This window comes from Mytilus californianus, unplaced genomic scaffold, assembly GCF_021869535.1.
Source record: "Mytilus californianus isolate M0D057914Y unplaced genomic scaffold, xbMytCali1.0.p SCAF_4, whole genome shotgun sequence".
NCBI classification, from domain to species: domain Eukaryota; kingdom Metazoa; phylum Mollusca; class Bivalvia; order Mytilida; family Mytilidae; genus Mytilus; species Mytilus californianus.
Window position 1 is genome coordinate 56,842,001 of NW_026262690.1, and position 16,637 is coordinate 56,858,637.

Here is a 16,637-nt window from a genome sequence, read left to right on the forward strand (position 1 = left end):
TATTTTAATCAGATTAAAACATATTGTAACATGCAAAAATCTGATTGCAACCATCTAACTCTGACCTCTCAATTCTTAATCCTAATTACCAACTGGATACCAATTTTCATATATTTTGATGCATCAACAGAGTTCTTCAAATATTTTATCCCTGGTGGTTCTTGAATTAAGAAAATCTGCTGGTCCTCACTATTACTTCTATTGCAAAATACTAAAATTGTGTCTATCCTCTGCAAATTTTGGTGGTCCAAACAATCAGGATGAGAACAGCTTAATTTGATATGATTATCAACCCTTTTTGTACTTTATATGCCTACATTTTGAATGAGATCTTTAGTGTACAACTAGTTGTTCACAAGGAAAAAGTCTGCAGGAAGACATTTTCTCCCTTGTGGAGACATTATTCTGACTCCAGGCTGATCAGTCTTTGCTCATAACGACAAGTTTTTATTATTAATTTTCAAGTCTTTGGTTTGACTTAGTAGGGGATTGAACTTACAACCTCACACACTCAAGGTAGGCATGCTTCTACAAGACAACAGAGGTGGTGATATAAAATGTAGAAGTAATGTTACCTACCATTGACACAACCGACAGCTCCAAACTGAAGTGACTGGCCATCCATAACACTTGCATCACACTCAACAGTCCCATCCATGGTCAGATTTGATCCTAATCCTGCATTTGTATTAGGAGAGTCCTAAAATTGAAAAAAATGGCACATTATATCTAACCCATAATGCTATATTGACTTTGAAACAAGTGTAATCAATAAGTTCAATATGAAAGTTTCACCTGCTGAAAATATTTGAAATACATTGTATGAACATATTCTGAAACTGAAGGTCAAGGTCAAATAAAACTGTCAGAGATCCATGTACTTTTCAAATTATTGTTATCCAAGCATGTGTAATATTTAAGAAACAGTAAAATAGGTTTAAATCCATTTGACAAAATGAAATTTGGATAAATTGTTGTGGGATATTTGGGTGGCTTTACTAAAAACAAAGTGGTTAAATGCATTAAAATGAGGTTATGAATAAATGACATATGACAGACATACATACTCTTTACAAAAAATCCCATAATAAATATTGATGCCCTGTCACACAACTTACTGAGGAACAAATCTAATCCTGACAACTTAACATTAACTAAAACTAAAGGTTGACTTATATAGACATTTGTCTATTATTGAATACTGTAGGTTGGTCTCAAGATGTGTTTTGCCTGTTGTCCTTGGGTTGCTGTCCAATGGACATATTTACAAAATTTCTATTCATACTTTTAACCTGACAACGGACCACAAAACTGAGGTCATAATAAGGTGATAATACTAAATGACAAGAACACATTAATTATCAATCTTTGACAAATTAAATTTAACATGTAAGCAACTAAAAAAACTGCATGGAAAGTAATAAATAAATCATTCTGTGATATTGTTGCATGCCATAAATCAATTACAGTAAAAAAGTTATTGCCCATGTACATCCAGAGTCACAAAATTTAAACAAATTAGGTTACTTTGTTTTCCAATTTAAAAAATATATATTACAGCAGTTTGAAATGTTGGCACCTATGTATTACAGACTTAATGTGTTACATATAGGTGTGAAGTGTGATGTGTAATAAATTAATACAGGTGTGTTTACTAACCTCCAAACATTTTACAGCTATGGTTACACAGTCTACTGCATTCTTCCCACTCTTTATTGCTTCAATAGCCTAAAATCATGTTGAAATGTTGATATTAGTTGAAATTACATCAAATTTCAAGAGTCTTGTTGGTGCCAACTTAAATAATAATGAATGATACTTGTAATGAAAAGATATGGGATAAGAAGAGAAGGTTTATGAATGCCTTATGTAGATCTTTAATATCAAAGCATTGCAAAGACATTGTTTATACTGTCTGATCAAACCAAATTAATGATCGAAAGATGTAGGTGTACAAGGGAAAACATAGTATCTGTAAACTAGAGGCTCTAAATAGCCTGTGTCGCTCACCTAGGTCTTTGTGCATCTTCAACAATGGCAACTCTCCAAAATAGCAGACACAAATGTAATTCATGATTTGAATCTCTTTATGTATTGCTGATAATTTTTTTATAGATTAAAAAAAGTATCATTTTAGGACAATAACTCCTATAAGAAGACATAGTTATTTGCAGACCTTGTCTGACTGATCATTTTAGCTGTTTCAATTTTATATCTATCTATAACTGCACATGTTTTCAAGATAATAGGAAAAAACGCAATATAAAATGATAACAACAGTGCACATGCTGAAATGTCTCACATGCTTTACTGACCATTCATTTTATGTTGATAACTTGATAGTCCTAAATATAAAGCTTTACTACAAGTATCACATGAACTTAACATGATCCAAGAAAATGAGGTCAAGGTCAGATAAACCAAACAAGAAATACATGTACACCTTACAATCATTCCATACACCAAATATTGTTGACCTTTTGCTTAAGGTTCTTAGAAACGAACTTAACCAGGAAAACTTAACACTGACCAATGAACCATGAAAATGAGGTCAAGGTCAGATGAACCATGCCAGACAGACATGTACACCTTACAATCAATCTATGCATTAAATATAGATGACATATTGCTTATAGTATCTAAGAAACAAACTTAACCATGAAAACTTAACATTGACCAATGAACCATGAAAATGAGGTCAAGGTCAGATGAAACCTGCCAGACAGACATATACACCTTACAATCATTCCACACACCAAATGTAGTTGACCTATTTCTTATTTCTTAAGAAAAACAGACCAAAACATAAAAACTTAACACTGAGCAATGAACCAAAAAAATGAGGTTAAGGTCAAATAAAACCTGCCAGACTGACATGTACATTGTAGAATATTTCCAAACACCAAATATAGTTGACCTATTCAATATAGTATTAGATAAAAAGACCAAAACACAAAAACCTAACTTTAACCACTGAACCATGAAAATGAGGTCAAGGTCAGATGACACCTGCCAGCTGGACATGTACACCTTGCAATCATTCCATACACCAAACTTAGTAGACCTATTGCTTATAGTATCTGAGATATGGACTTGACCACGAAAACTTAACCTTGTTCACTGATCCATGAAATGTGGTTGAGGTCAGATGAAAATTGTCTGACAGGCATGTGGACCTTGCAAGGTACGCACATACTAAATATAGTTATCCTATTACTCAGAGAATAATTAACATTACAAAAAAAATCTTAACTTTTTTTTCAAGTAGTTGCTGAACCATGAAAATGGGGTCAAGGACAATGGACATATGACAGACGGAAACTTCATAAGATAAGGCATCTATATACAAAGTTTGAAGCATCCAGGTCTTCATCTTTCTAAAATATAAAGCTTTTAAATAGTTAGTGAATGCCGCCGCCGCCGGATCACTATCCCTATGTCGAGCTTTCTGCAACAGAAGTAGCAGGCTCGACAAAAATGTTTCTATCTATTATGATTTTCAAGATATTAGGGAAAAATTGAAAAAAATGGTAAAATAAAATATCGTCATTTAAGGGCGATAATTACTAAAAGAAGTTGACTATTTTGATGAAAATGAACAGTAGGTCTGAACATTTTTTCCACTGTCAGATTTTCTCTGAAAAGCAGTTTTCAAGATAAAAGATAAAACTTGCATTTTACCTCTATAATAGAAAAACAAAGGATACTGTAAATTCATAAATTATTGCGTGCATTTATTATTGCGATTTTTGAAGAATGAACAAAACTGTGAGATTAATTATTGCGATTTATGGAAAAGCTGCATACAGATATATGTTTCATATATCAGAATGCGGGTTCCTATTATTGCGATACTCACCAGTCGCATTATTCGCATTAATAAAAACCTCGCAATAATTTCTGAATTTACAGTATCTATGTTCTGTGTTTTTAGCAATTGGCAATGTTGATTGGCAGGCATGCAGGGTCATCAGACACATTTTTAAAACTAGATACCCCAATGATAATTGTAGCCAAGTTTGGTTAAATTTGGCCAAATAGTTTAAGAGGAGAAGATTTTTGTAAAAGTTAACGCATAACAACAACTATAGATGATGGAAGCCAAGTGATGAGAATAGCCATTTTGGCCCTTCAGGCCAGGTGAGCTAAAAATAATTTGTTGAATGTAGCCAAAGCTTTACAATATAAAATCTGTCAAGACATAGTCAAAAGATCGTTTTAAATAATTTTTCTGATCTTTTGAGTAAGAGTAGATAATAACGATAGCATCAGTCAAGATAAGTTATTGAAATGATTTTTGCTGTTGATTTGATACATGAATATAAAAATAAATTCTTAAAATAGTGTCATATTTCCAAGTTGGAATTTTCTTATGGATTTTCAGTACTTTTACTTACCCTTTGTAAATTTATTAGTATTCTTTTTTTTTCAATTATTTCTGTCATAAACATAGATTTACTTCAACATACCATTAAACAGGCTTGTTTACAAATACTTTTGTACAAATCTGATTTTGATTCTGAATGGTAACCAGCACCTGCAGGATGAGAAGAATATGACAATAACTAATTATTGAAAACATGAAAAAGAAAGTAAAGAAATTGTCTTAATTGATGACTTCAAACCAAGGTTATATTCTTATATGAACTGGAATGTTGTGTCAAATTTTTACTTTAGAACTGGAAAGGGCTTAACCTTCTTCAGGCAAAGTATTTCTTTATTTCAAACAATGGTAAATTCTGCACAATTTTTGGAAAACATTAATTTAAAATAATGTAATAGGGTGCCCAATAGGGGATAAACTTTGCCATGCATGATCTGTCATATTGGTGGGCAAAAAGATTCGTTGGAGGTAATTATCATCCTAGAGACTTTTTTTTTCATATGCAACTGTTTTAATACAGATGAGATGAATATTTGATCATTTACTGCATTTTATCATGATGCTAGATTTTTTTAAAGAAATTAAACTCTAATGTATATTATAGTTCTAAATTGCACTAATTTTCACCAAAACTATTGAACTGATTATGACAAAACTTGATAGTAATGTTTAAGAGTATTTATAACAAGTATTTCAAAGGAAAAATTCACATAAAATTTATTTGACATTTTATGTATACTTTAGGCACTATCTGCATGACCCATAACTACTGCAATTACAGTTTATCTAAAGTCCTGCTAAAATTTGACAGATCCTAATCTAAATTTTCTTTGTTTAATAATTGCACATGTCTAGTTTATTAACACAAGATTTAGTGTATTTAGGGTTTGTTCAAAGAGGCATAACTCCTAGAAAAAAAATTGAATCAAAATTTCCTGTCGATGTGCACATCTAATTCATGTAAATAGTATGTCCTAATTATCTACTAAGTTTCATGAAATTCTGTTGTGGTGTTTCAGAGGAGTTGCTATGACAAACTGTTGCAGTAGTATATTAAGGCAAAAGTTGTAAGTTCAAAGGGCATAACTCCTAGAAAAAATATTTTAATCATAATTCCCTGTCAATATGCACATCTTCATAGTATGGCCGTATTATCTAGTTTCTGTTGTGTGGTTTCTGAGGAGTTGCAATGACGAGAACAGAAATGACAGACAGACAGACAGCAACTGTGTTGCATGGGGTATACTTAGATATTTTTCAGATGTATATATATCAAAATATTTATATTTTCATGAATAAAAATTCATGATTTTTGTTTATAAATTATTTTTTACTGATTAGTTGATTGATTAATTGTTCATTATTTATGATTACGGTTTTTTGGTATTCAGTGCTGTCAAGTCTCACGCATTTTGCATGACACTCACGCATTTTCATACTTATTTGGCAGCATTTTCCTTTGATCTATTGTTTTTTCTCTTCCATCTTTACAATTTTTGCCAGATCTCACACATTTGCTTCATGAAAACTTGACAGCCCTGGGTATTTACAAATCTATAAATTTGATATTATTGTCATGATTGTTTAATATGTGTCTGAAAAAATCATGATTGTTGTTATACTAGCTTTGATGTAATGTAAAATACATGTAGTTAGCTTGGAATTAGTAAAAACAGTGAGGATTTTAAATGAAAAACATGAAAGATAATTGTTGCCATGGCATAATGTTTTCTTTATTGAGCCTCCTCGTGGGGTTTTTGATTATGTGATTACTTGGCTGTTTTTATAGTGATTATTTGATTACCAGACCAAATACTTCATGGTTATTTGATTATTTGATAATCTAGGACTGTATTTTTGATTATTTGATTATCTTGTTTAAAAAAATAATTAATGATTATGTGATTATATTGGCAAAAAATTTGTGATTATGTGATTACTTGGACACCCCCATGAGGGGCCTCATTATGTTCAAATGTTAAATGAAATGGATTTCTTTACTCTGTAAAATAGTTCCTAAATAATTGTATATATATATATATATATATAAACAAGTCTAAATTGAAAACAACGTTCAAACCTATGATTGCGTTGGATAAAAACCGCAATTTTTATACGTGTGCATGCAAAACAAATTTCTTGGTAGAGGGGTCCAAATACAGCACAAACAACATTTTCCAAAAGACCAAAAAGTGAAAAAGTATATTTTAACAAAACGCATTTGACTAGCAGGTCGAACAACGGATGTTCTTAAACCCTGCTAACTGCCATGGCGATTGCCAAATAAACGGATCACAGATGTAACAAAATGGATCTTAATTTTAATTTAATACCAAATAGAAAACAAAAAACTTGCGGAAAAGATGGTATACCGCAAACATGAGGTGCAAAAATTTGTACACCATATCCGGATTTCGACAATTAATGTCTCTTCAGTGATGTTAGGAATCGAAACGGTATTTGGAAGGCCATATAATTTACCTCAATTTGGGATTGACTCTTGAATTTTGAAGAGTCGAAATAGGATGAACGGATCATATAAACCCGAAGGCAAATATAATACAAGCCCAAACGAAAAAATATAAACAAGTCTAAATTGAAAACAACGTTCAAACCTATGATTGCCTTGGATAAAAACCGCAATTTTTATACGTGTGCATGCAAAACAAATTTCTTGGTAGAGGGGTCCAAATACAGCACAAACAACATTTTCCAAAAGACCAAAAAGTGAAAAAGTATATTTTAACAAAACGCATTTGACTAGCAGGTCGAACAACTGATGTTCTTAAACCCTGCTAACTGCCATGGCGATTGCCAAATAAACGGATCACAGATGTAACAAAATGGATCTTAATTTTAATATACATTAAAATATTTGACAGTTTCATGCATATTTTAATGTATATCTTTTTACATGAAGCCGTTTCAGAGATTTGCTGTAATCCTGTGACAGCAAATTTTCTTTGATTTTCATTCAGATAAGCAGACAACTTTTTGCGCACAGGGGAATACTTAGTGTAAATTCAGAAATTATTTCGTGCATTTATTATTGCTATTGTTGAACAATCAATAAACATCGAGTTAAATTATTGCAATTTCATGAAATGCTGCATACAAATAATGCTTTCAAAATATAAAATAAACCTGTGCGTTTTATACCCATTTAATTGGGCCATTTTGTCCGAGCAACCTTAGGCCATTTCCTTTTATTTGTACCTAGTGTGGAAAAAAGTTTTGCCATATGGAATTTTTTACGAATTAAAATTGGGACTGGGTAGGCTTGCAATACCCCAACTATGGTTTCTTGCCTGCTTATCGGAAACTGAAATAGTTTTTATTGTTGTGATTCCAACCTTTTCATGTTAAATCAAATCACTCTTTATCTAATTTCGGTATCCAAGTTCTACGACAAATTAGTGAGCCTCGTCATTAGGTTTTTGGTTATGTGATTACTTGGCCGTTTTTATAATGATTATTTGATTACCAGACCAAATATTTCATTATTTGATAATCTAGGACTGTATTTTTGATTATTTGATAATCTAGGACTGTATTTTTCAATTATTTGATTATCTTGTTAAAAAAAATAATTAAAAATGATTATGTGATTATATTAGCAAAAAAGTTGTGATTATGTGATTACTTGTACACCCCCCATGAGGGGCCTCTTTATTGTGGGTTTTTTTTTGCCAATTTTCCGGAAAGAAAACAGAGTTTCTACGCCTTTGGTTTTAACCTTTACACACTTTATTTTCGATTGTCGCCCGAAATAAAGGCGCTTTTCCTTTTGTATTCCTTTTGTGTACCAGAAAGTATTAAGGATTTTGTGTAGCTTGTTATTTTTCTACCTGCATGAATAGCTATCATTATTATGATCTAGATCTGTAGTAAACTCAAACGATGCAAAAATGAAAGTGCCTAAAACCGGAAGGGATATCCCAATTGCGTCATAACTTGCATTTTGGGAAATTTACGTGGCATCACAGGAGATTTCTCGTGTGTGGATTTGACAACTGGAAAAATTCAACGTCATTTCGTTGTCTGTGGAAGTAAGTATTCCAAAATACAAATAAAAATCATATGTTTGAAATTCTTGGTTTATTTGTTAAGTGAAAGACACCACTTAAACTTCAAGTTTTGTAATTTATATAATTGAGAGCACCGGCTTCCATCTGCAGCTGACAGTGACAGTACCAGAATAATTTTTTACAGTTTGTTATAACATATTTTAATAAGTATAGTTCGTTTACAGTACAATCATTGTTATTCAAAATATCGATTTTCACAGAGAATGAAAGTAGAATTTTCACCCAAGACCAAGTAAGTATACCAGGCATATTTTCTGTACACTTTATATTTTTATGTCAATATTTTTTTTACCACTACCAGTGAAGATTGAATGCTAGTCGTTTCGTAACCTGGTCGATTCGTACCTGGTCGATTCGTAACTAGGTTGATTTGTAACTGAGACGTTTCGTACCTCGTGTAATTATATATGGTTATAAAGTGTGTCTCTATTAGTTTTGTCTCTGGAAGTGTTTATATTTCAAAATTGTCTATATATTGAAGCCAAAATAAATTTCTTGAGTTTTGTTCTTGTTATTTATACTTAAAAATGATCAAACTGTGCATCTAATAATAATAATATTGTTATAATTTAAATTCTTGGCTAATTAATGATTACGCTTAATGGTTTTATGACAGGTGATAAAAAGTAATTAGGTGTAAAGTGATTAAGAAGAGGATTAAAAAAATGGCTTATGATCTGAAAAAAAATATTTTCTACTTTTTTTCCTTACTATTACATGCAATTATTGAATAACATTCCTCCTTTTCACGCAGACTGGGGACCGGTAGACCGGCGTTTTTTTTTTTTTTTGTTAATCGTCATCCTTTAGAACATTAACTTCACTATGTTGTCCTTTGTTTGCATGTTTATACTGGCATAAAGCCTGATTTATTATTTTTAATCGAAATATTTAATAAACATTATTTCCATAATCTACAACTCATATTATTAAATATTGGTATAAGGTTACTAAACGTTTCAGTTACAAAATGAACTAGCTAGTTACGAATCGACTAGTTACGAAACGACCAGGTTACGAAATGACCTGCACCCTGAAGATTACTGTATGAATATTTTTAGTTATGTACAATCTGATTGAAATACATATGCTGTGTCCACACTTTACTTAAAAGAGTCATGGCTTTGGTTTTGATTGTTTTGAAGAAGTTTTCGGGATTCAGGACTTGAGGGGGTTTATTGTAATGATAATAAATATAATAATAACACACAACACCTTCAAATATTTGGAAAGATGAATTACATACTTACATGTACATGTAGCTTATTATATTCTTATAAGGGAACCATGTACATATGATATGTATTTTAACATATTTAATCAGATTGCACAATGACATTATATTATGGGACTTAGCATCTTTGACTGACCATAACCAAGATAACTTTTCAATGGTTGGCAAACTTTGTTTTAAGAATCAGTGATCTATCCAGGAGCTTGATTATAGCAACATGGTACCATTGTGGAACTTCCGAAGCGACTAGATATTAAAATAGAGTGTATTACAAATGTGGTGTCGATGTAATTTTGGGGAAAGTCTGAAATACTGCCATTTTAAATCCCATAGTGCTACATGTACATGTATTTAAAAATATTGGGGAGAGCACTGAACAAGTTGGAAACTATATTTTTGAAAAGTGATGGCAGTTAAAGCTTGATATTTTATAATTGGTTGATTTTCTTTGGGATAACTCCTTTTGCCATATTCTTCATGCATTTAACATTTAAGATTTTAACTAAAATGCATTTATTATCTGTTGTCTGAAATAATTGAGTTAGACAGATTGCAGGTTGTGATTGTTCTTCATACATGTACATGCAGTGTTCTCCCCAGGGCCTTAAAGCACCATGGTACCCTGGTACTATATTTTCTACCATGGTGCTATCTTGGATGATTTTGTAATGGAATGTATAGGGGCCATGCATGGTGCTATATTTTTTTGAAAACCAGTATTATGTTAATTTCCATGGTACTATTTGAAAATTCTGGGGAGAACACTGGACTACATGTCTAAAATTTCATCATAAAACCATTCTATTTAAACAAAAAGAAGGTGGAATCGAATGTGTGTGGTTTTATTGTACTAAAATCTACTTTCTTTGTGGTAAATGGCAAATTGGGATTTTGATGACACTGCATTTGTAATCTTTAGTTGTGTATTGTACAGTGTACTTATGAGTTCTGTACATTGTAATATATAATGAATAAATATTATTTGATTTAATTTGATTTATCTAGTTTGATAAATTGTATATTGTTTGAATTTGTAACAGACATGACAGAGTTGCATTAAAATACCATAAATTGTGACTGTAAGTGACTTAGTGTCAATATTTGAATGAGTTTGATAAAATTAAAAAAGGAAAATGGATACAAAATTATCATTGGTATACAATATTGTTACATTGTACATCCATGTATTCTTTCATGTATTCAAGAAAAAATTGATATGAAGATATTCATTGATGCTTACAAATTCATGTTCAAAACTAAACTTAAAATTTAGTTTGTGATGTTTGTTTTACAACATTTTTCACTTGTTTACTTTATTTATAGAGCCAACATGGCAACATATCAAGAATTCATTCAACAAAATGAAGATCGTGATGGAACAAGATTTAGTTGGAATGTTTGGCCATCTAGTCGGATAGAGGCTACACGTATGGTTATACCATTAGGATGTTTATTGACACCTATTAAAGAGAGAGCAGACTTACCACCAATACAGTATGATCCAGTATTGTGTACAAGACCTGCATGTAGAGCTATACTTAATCCATACTGGTAAATATGATAGATATTCAGATTCAATTGTTTTGAAATACATTACATTGATATTGCTCAAAGATTCAATGTAGATGTACTGACATAGTGGATTGATTGATTGAATGGTGTACATGTTTTAACACCACTTTCAGCACTAGAGAACCATGACCTTCGTTAGGAAAACTGGATTTGAACTCACAACCTCAGTGTTGACAGGCTTGTGATACAGTAGTTCGACTACTTACAAAATGTAGACCACTCTAGTACTGTGGATTTAAGATTTGCCACTTTTTTGGTGTTAGTTAAACTAAACTAAACCAAATAAACTGTTCCTTAGTTTTGTTGTGGCATGTCATTATATACATGTTAATTATATGTATAGTGTCCTGGTCCTGGTACTCTCCGCCAATAAATATCATATGGCAGTTTACATTGATTATATTGAAAAATCCTGTTTATTTACAATGACATTTTCAACCTGTCAATTATAAATAATCATGGCTTTCCACCATAACAATAGTGGAAAGAATTCAATTGCCATGACACAAGAGTTAAAAATCTTAAATCCACCATGTTTAATAGTACTGTAGCTCTTTGGTACTTTTGATATTTTGAGGTCCGCAGCTAGTTAGTATTGTACCACGAGGTAAATGTGTAATATGCAAGTACAATGTTTATGCAAGGTAGTGTACAACAAATTTCCATCTTTAGCAATATTTACAGACATGACAGAAGAATAAGTTTTATATAAAACGTCTATATTTTTTTATTATTCAGTGGCAATTATCCTAGATTGTCAGACCTAGAAACATTTTTTTTTTCATGTATAGATGTTTATGTCTTTTCAGCCAAGTGGATTACAGAGCAAAGATTTGGGCATGTAACTTCTGTTTCCAAAGAAACCCTGTAAGTTGACATCTACATTATGACAAAATAATTCACTGTAAATGATATGGGTGATTGTTAGTGATTAGCATTGTGTATTCTCTGTAGCTTATGTCAAAGGTGTACATTATAAATCCATTTCTTTAATCAAAAACCCATTTCACAGTAGTTAACAACAGACATATTTTAACTTAATCAGCCTGTGTGACAGTACATCAGTTTAGATCTTAGATCAAGTAAAAATTATATGTATTTTAGAACACTTTCTATTTGAATGTTCATTTACATGTTTAAAAGTGTTAGACTTTGTGATCTATAAGGACTTGATCCATGTAAAAACATAAAAACCTGTTTCAATTTGCAATTTAAAAAATGCAGAATACTCAGCAGAAAATGGATTGTGAAATACATCTACAAATTACAGTGTACTAAAAAAATTCAGTAAAGTAACTTTGAATTTTACTTTCTGAAATGAAATGTATAAAAAATTTGATTTAAGATGAATACTGTACATGTAGTGTTATATATATATTGTGCATGAAGCTTCATCATGACCTGATTCATGGTATGCTAGCATTCAGGTGATCATCAATTTAGTTTTTCCATGGAAGTCCTTACTGGGACTTAAAAATTATAGTTTTTATATCTTTGAGTGTATGTTCAAATGGACAACCCATTTTTTTCTAAATAGCACAAATATTCAGTTAAATAAACAAAAATAACCATAACAAAATGTTTTAAACAAGTTTGTTATTAATGTATAACTGTATTTTATTTCAGTTTCCTCCACAATATGCAGCCATCTCAGAACAACATCAACCTGCAGAAATAATACCTCAGTTTTCTACATTAGAATACACAATTACTGTAAGTATATCATTTTGCCTGTTACTTGCATTAATTGTACCACATGGAACAGCTTCATTCATTACTGTAGCCATTCCAAGTAATAAATGAATTTATTAACCACTTTAAACCATGTTATCAAAGACAATTGCAAAAAGCAAAAGTAAAAGATACTAGATTATGAAATAAGTTGTTACAACTTTTGACATTTTCAATACTTAAATTTTTTCCAGTTAAAAGAATGGTCAAGAAACTTTACAGGTTTCTTCCACATAAAAATTGGTTTTCATGTAAAACATTGAATGAGTGTCATGTAAAATACTATTCAAAATAGTGATACACCTAGATGAAATGACCCTTGTTCAGATTACCTCAAAAGAAAAGTTTTAAGAATATGTAGCAAACTTGTTAATTATACCAGTACTCATTGAAAATGCTGCATAAAATATATTTAAAAAATTGTTCTGTAAAATGCATCATAAAAAAGTTATTCTAGGAAATGAGATAAAGTAAATGGAAAATTGTGTGACATTTTATTGCACTTAAATGAGTAATATATTGATTTCTTTCATTGCAGAGAGCCCAATGTCACCCACCTGTGTTTTTAATTGTATTGGATACATGTATGGAAGAGGAAGATTTACAAGCTGTAAAGGTAAAGTCTTTTTTTTGGGTCAGCATATAAGAATTGTCAGGATATGCTACATATTTATAATCATATACAAACAGTATTTACCCAAACAACTGTTCCTTTTTCAAATTTAAAGAGTAATGTTTTCTGTCATGATATTTACTTTCCTTTTCTATGAAGTGTTTAAATTAAAAAAAAACTATTTTCAAGGATGTTAAACCCAAATAGATCAGCTTAATTTGTCAGAAATTAGAAAGTTTTCAAATATGAAAGTAAATTGGGGAAAAAGGAATAATGGAAATAGTTCTATCATGATTGTCCTAAGCTATGTATGGTGCAAAACAGTTGTAGCCTCAACTGGATCTGATATAGCATATATGATTTTAAGCTACACTTAATAATATTCATTCATACAAGAGTAACATTGACACAAGTGTATGGTTAAAGTAGAAAACTGGGAATCAGATATTTACATAGATTATTAGTGACGTCCATCCTAAACGTGTTTAGGAACATAATTAGCTGGATTTTTCTGGTAAAATAGAAGACAAATCAGTAATTGAAAAATGTTCAGTCAACAATTAAAAATACATTGTCTTGTCAGATGCTTGAAGAAAGCTATGTAAAGTCAATACTTTTTCTAATAAGATATGAAAACCACCTATCATATGACTTTTCTTTACAGGAATCATTGCAAATGTCCCTGAGTTTGTTACCACAGAATGCCTTGATAGGATTGATAACCTATGGTAAAATGGTACAAGTACATGAACTAGGGTGTGAAGGATGTTCTAAAAGTTATGTCTTCAGAGGAACCAAAGATTTGAATGCTAAACAAATCCAGGTAAAATTACATACAAATATCCTATATATACCATGAAAAGATTGTTCCAAAATATTTTACAAGATATAATTCGCACAAGCAGTTTCCAAACACTTTATGAACTTTAAATTCTGTCATCTATATTAGTATAATTTCTGCTACTGATGTAATTTCCATGGGTTTATCTTCGTGGAATTATAAGTGTATATACAGTGATTTATTATGTATCAAAATTTTGTTGTGGTTTTCAGTTTCAATATATTGATAAATCCTTGAATGAATGATTATAATATTTCCTGCACAGTGAATATTAAATGTTACAGTAACATGTTACACAAACTTTTAGTTGATGTTTAAGTTTTTTACATTCACTTAATTAACCATCTTATTGAATGAAATAGAGAAAATACAATTACATAAATTAGAAAAGCTTTCAGCTATCACTTTGTTCTAATTCAACTCCATGATGAACTTGTAACTTTGCTTTAAGGATATGCTTGGCATTGGCAAGGGACCAGCCCCAGTACAACAACAGAGAGGAGGAGGACCACAGGGACCTCAGCAACATCAGCTTCCATCAAATAGGTAGGGTGGAAGTATTATTAAAACAAACTGTTGATTTTTGTCTCACCTTGACGGAGTAAAAAAGCAGGACATAGGTATGCTGTTTACGGCGGCAGCGGCATCAACAATGTATTAGTTTGTGATTAGGTCTAGTTCATGGTGAACCACTAGTGGTAGGTCAATGATATTTGGTATGCAGTTGTATTATCATTGGCACATCTCATTACCATGGAGATTATTTGGCCCCGCCCCCTCAGTCAAGGACTATTGACTTTGAAACTTTTCATAGTTTACATGTATTAGTTTGTGATTAGGTCAATTTATGGGAAACCACTAGTGGTAGGTCAATGATATTTGGTATGCAAATTTATTGGCATTTGCAAGTATCGTTTCCATGGAGATTATATAGCCCCACCCCTGATCATGGTTCATTGACTTTGAAACTCTTACATAGTTTACAAGTTAATGTTTGTGTTTAGGTTTGTTTAAAGGGAACGACTTATAATAAGTCAATGGTATTTGGTATGCAGTTGTATTAGCATTGGCACATCTCATTCCATGGAGACTGTTTAGCCATGTACCTTCAGTCATGGTTCATCGACTTTGAATATTTGCATAACTTACATGTTAAAGTATTGCTATTTTAATTTCAACATTTGCATTATCAAAATTACAAAAAGGTGAGACATATCTCTGTGATAACAGTTTATTGAAGTCTTGAAATTAAATTTGCTTTCAACTACATCTTCCTGGAAGTTGGAAAGGGTTTCAATATTAATGGTTCAGAGTGTTTGAAATTAATCCTGTCAAAAACCTAAATATTATTTTTTTTAATACTGTGAAAGTAATTTTATTCGTGGTGTACCAATTTTCGTGGTTTTTGTGGATGGCTTTATCAACAAATTTAAGTGTCCAACAAAATATAATAACTGTTGTACAAATCAAGACATGGAAAAATCCCCATGTAGGTATTACTACACGGATACAGGCATATAATCTAGAGATTACATCGAATATCAGCAAACATACTATGAACTATGTATACAACTTCAGATAGGATTTTATCCATTTAAGCTTCTAAAAACCTAAACTGTACGACTTTTAACCTTTTAATTCACATGAAAAATTAGTTTTAATCGATGAAAGTTGGACTTCTGCTGATGATATGCAATGATGAAGTGTTCTTTTTATCTCCTGATAATTCTCATATGAAAAAAAAATCATTTTGGCTTTTCTTTTTTTTATTTCATACGAATTAATTCTACAATTCAAAGTATTGTAGCATTTTTTTTAATGTAAATTTTTTCTTTAAGTGACACGTTTATGGCCCAATTTACACCTTTGATGATCGTTAATCTTTTGATCATTCAATCTAGGGTTAGTTAGTGTCATCACTTCTGATTACATGTGTGCAACAATCAAAATGTTTGCTTTGCAATTTCCTTTAATCGGGACAACTTGTAAGCAAAGGTGAATCAGCTTATTTCCGTAAGCAATTATTTTATTACAAATTTGATGAATGTTGTCAGTAATGAAAGACGAACAAGTCAAAATGAAAACTTGATTTTGCAACGTCCACAAATCATCTTTGAACAACCTACGATTATTTTCAATTATCTTCGTTTCTAATGGCTTCAAATTCTTTACTT

General features: G+C 31.2%; 2 protein-coding genes across 5 annotated transcripts in view; one reads left to right on the plus strand and one right to left on the minus strand.

Moving 5' to 3' along the window:
- Positions 1 to 8,333, minus strand: part of LOC127698486 (threonine aspartase 1-like) — a 22,158-nt gene extending 13,825 nt beyond the window's left edge. Inside the window, exons 1-4 of the mRNA XM_052201981.1 lie at positions 8,233 to 8,333; positions 4,470 to 4,537; positions 1,660 to 1,728; positions 580 to 700 (exon numbers count right to left, since the gene is read on the minus strand). Coding sequence (XP_052057941.1) covers positions 580 to 700; positions 1,660 to 1,728; positions 4,470 to 4,537; positions 8,233 to 8,251 — 277 coding nt within the window. The 5' untranslated portion in view covers positions 8,252 to 8,333. The remainder of the gene's footprint in view (positions 1 to 579; positions 701 to 1,659; positions 1,729 to 4,469; positions 4,538 to 8,232) is intronic.
- LOC127698456 (protein transport protein Sec23A-like) overlaps positions 8,302 to 16,637 on the plus strand; it is a 26,090-nt gene continuing 17,754 nt past the window's right edge. For all 4 annotated transcript variants that reach the window (XM_052201909.1, XM_052201911.1, XM_052201910.1 and 1 more), the window contains exons 1-7: positions 8,302 to 8,433; positions 11,030 to 11,257; positions 12,088 to 12,145; positions 12,905 to 12,991; positions 13,548 to 13,625; positions 14,287 to 14,445; positions 14,915 to 15,009. In XM_052201909.1, coding sequence (XP_052057869.1) covers positions 11,037 to 11,257; positions 12,088 to 12,145; positions 12,905 to 12,991; positions 13,548 to 13,625; positions 14,287 to 14,445; positions 14,915 to 15,009 — 698 coding nt within the window. In that variant the 5' untranslated portion in view covers positions 8,302 to 8,433; positions 11,030 to 11,036. The remainder of the gene's footprint in view (positions 8,434 to 11,029; positions 11,258 to 12,087; positions 12,146 to 12,904; positions 12,992 to 13,547; positions 13,626 to 14,286; positions 14,446 to 14,914; positions 15,010 to 16,637) is intronic.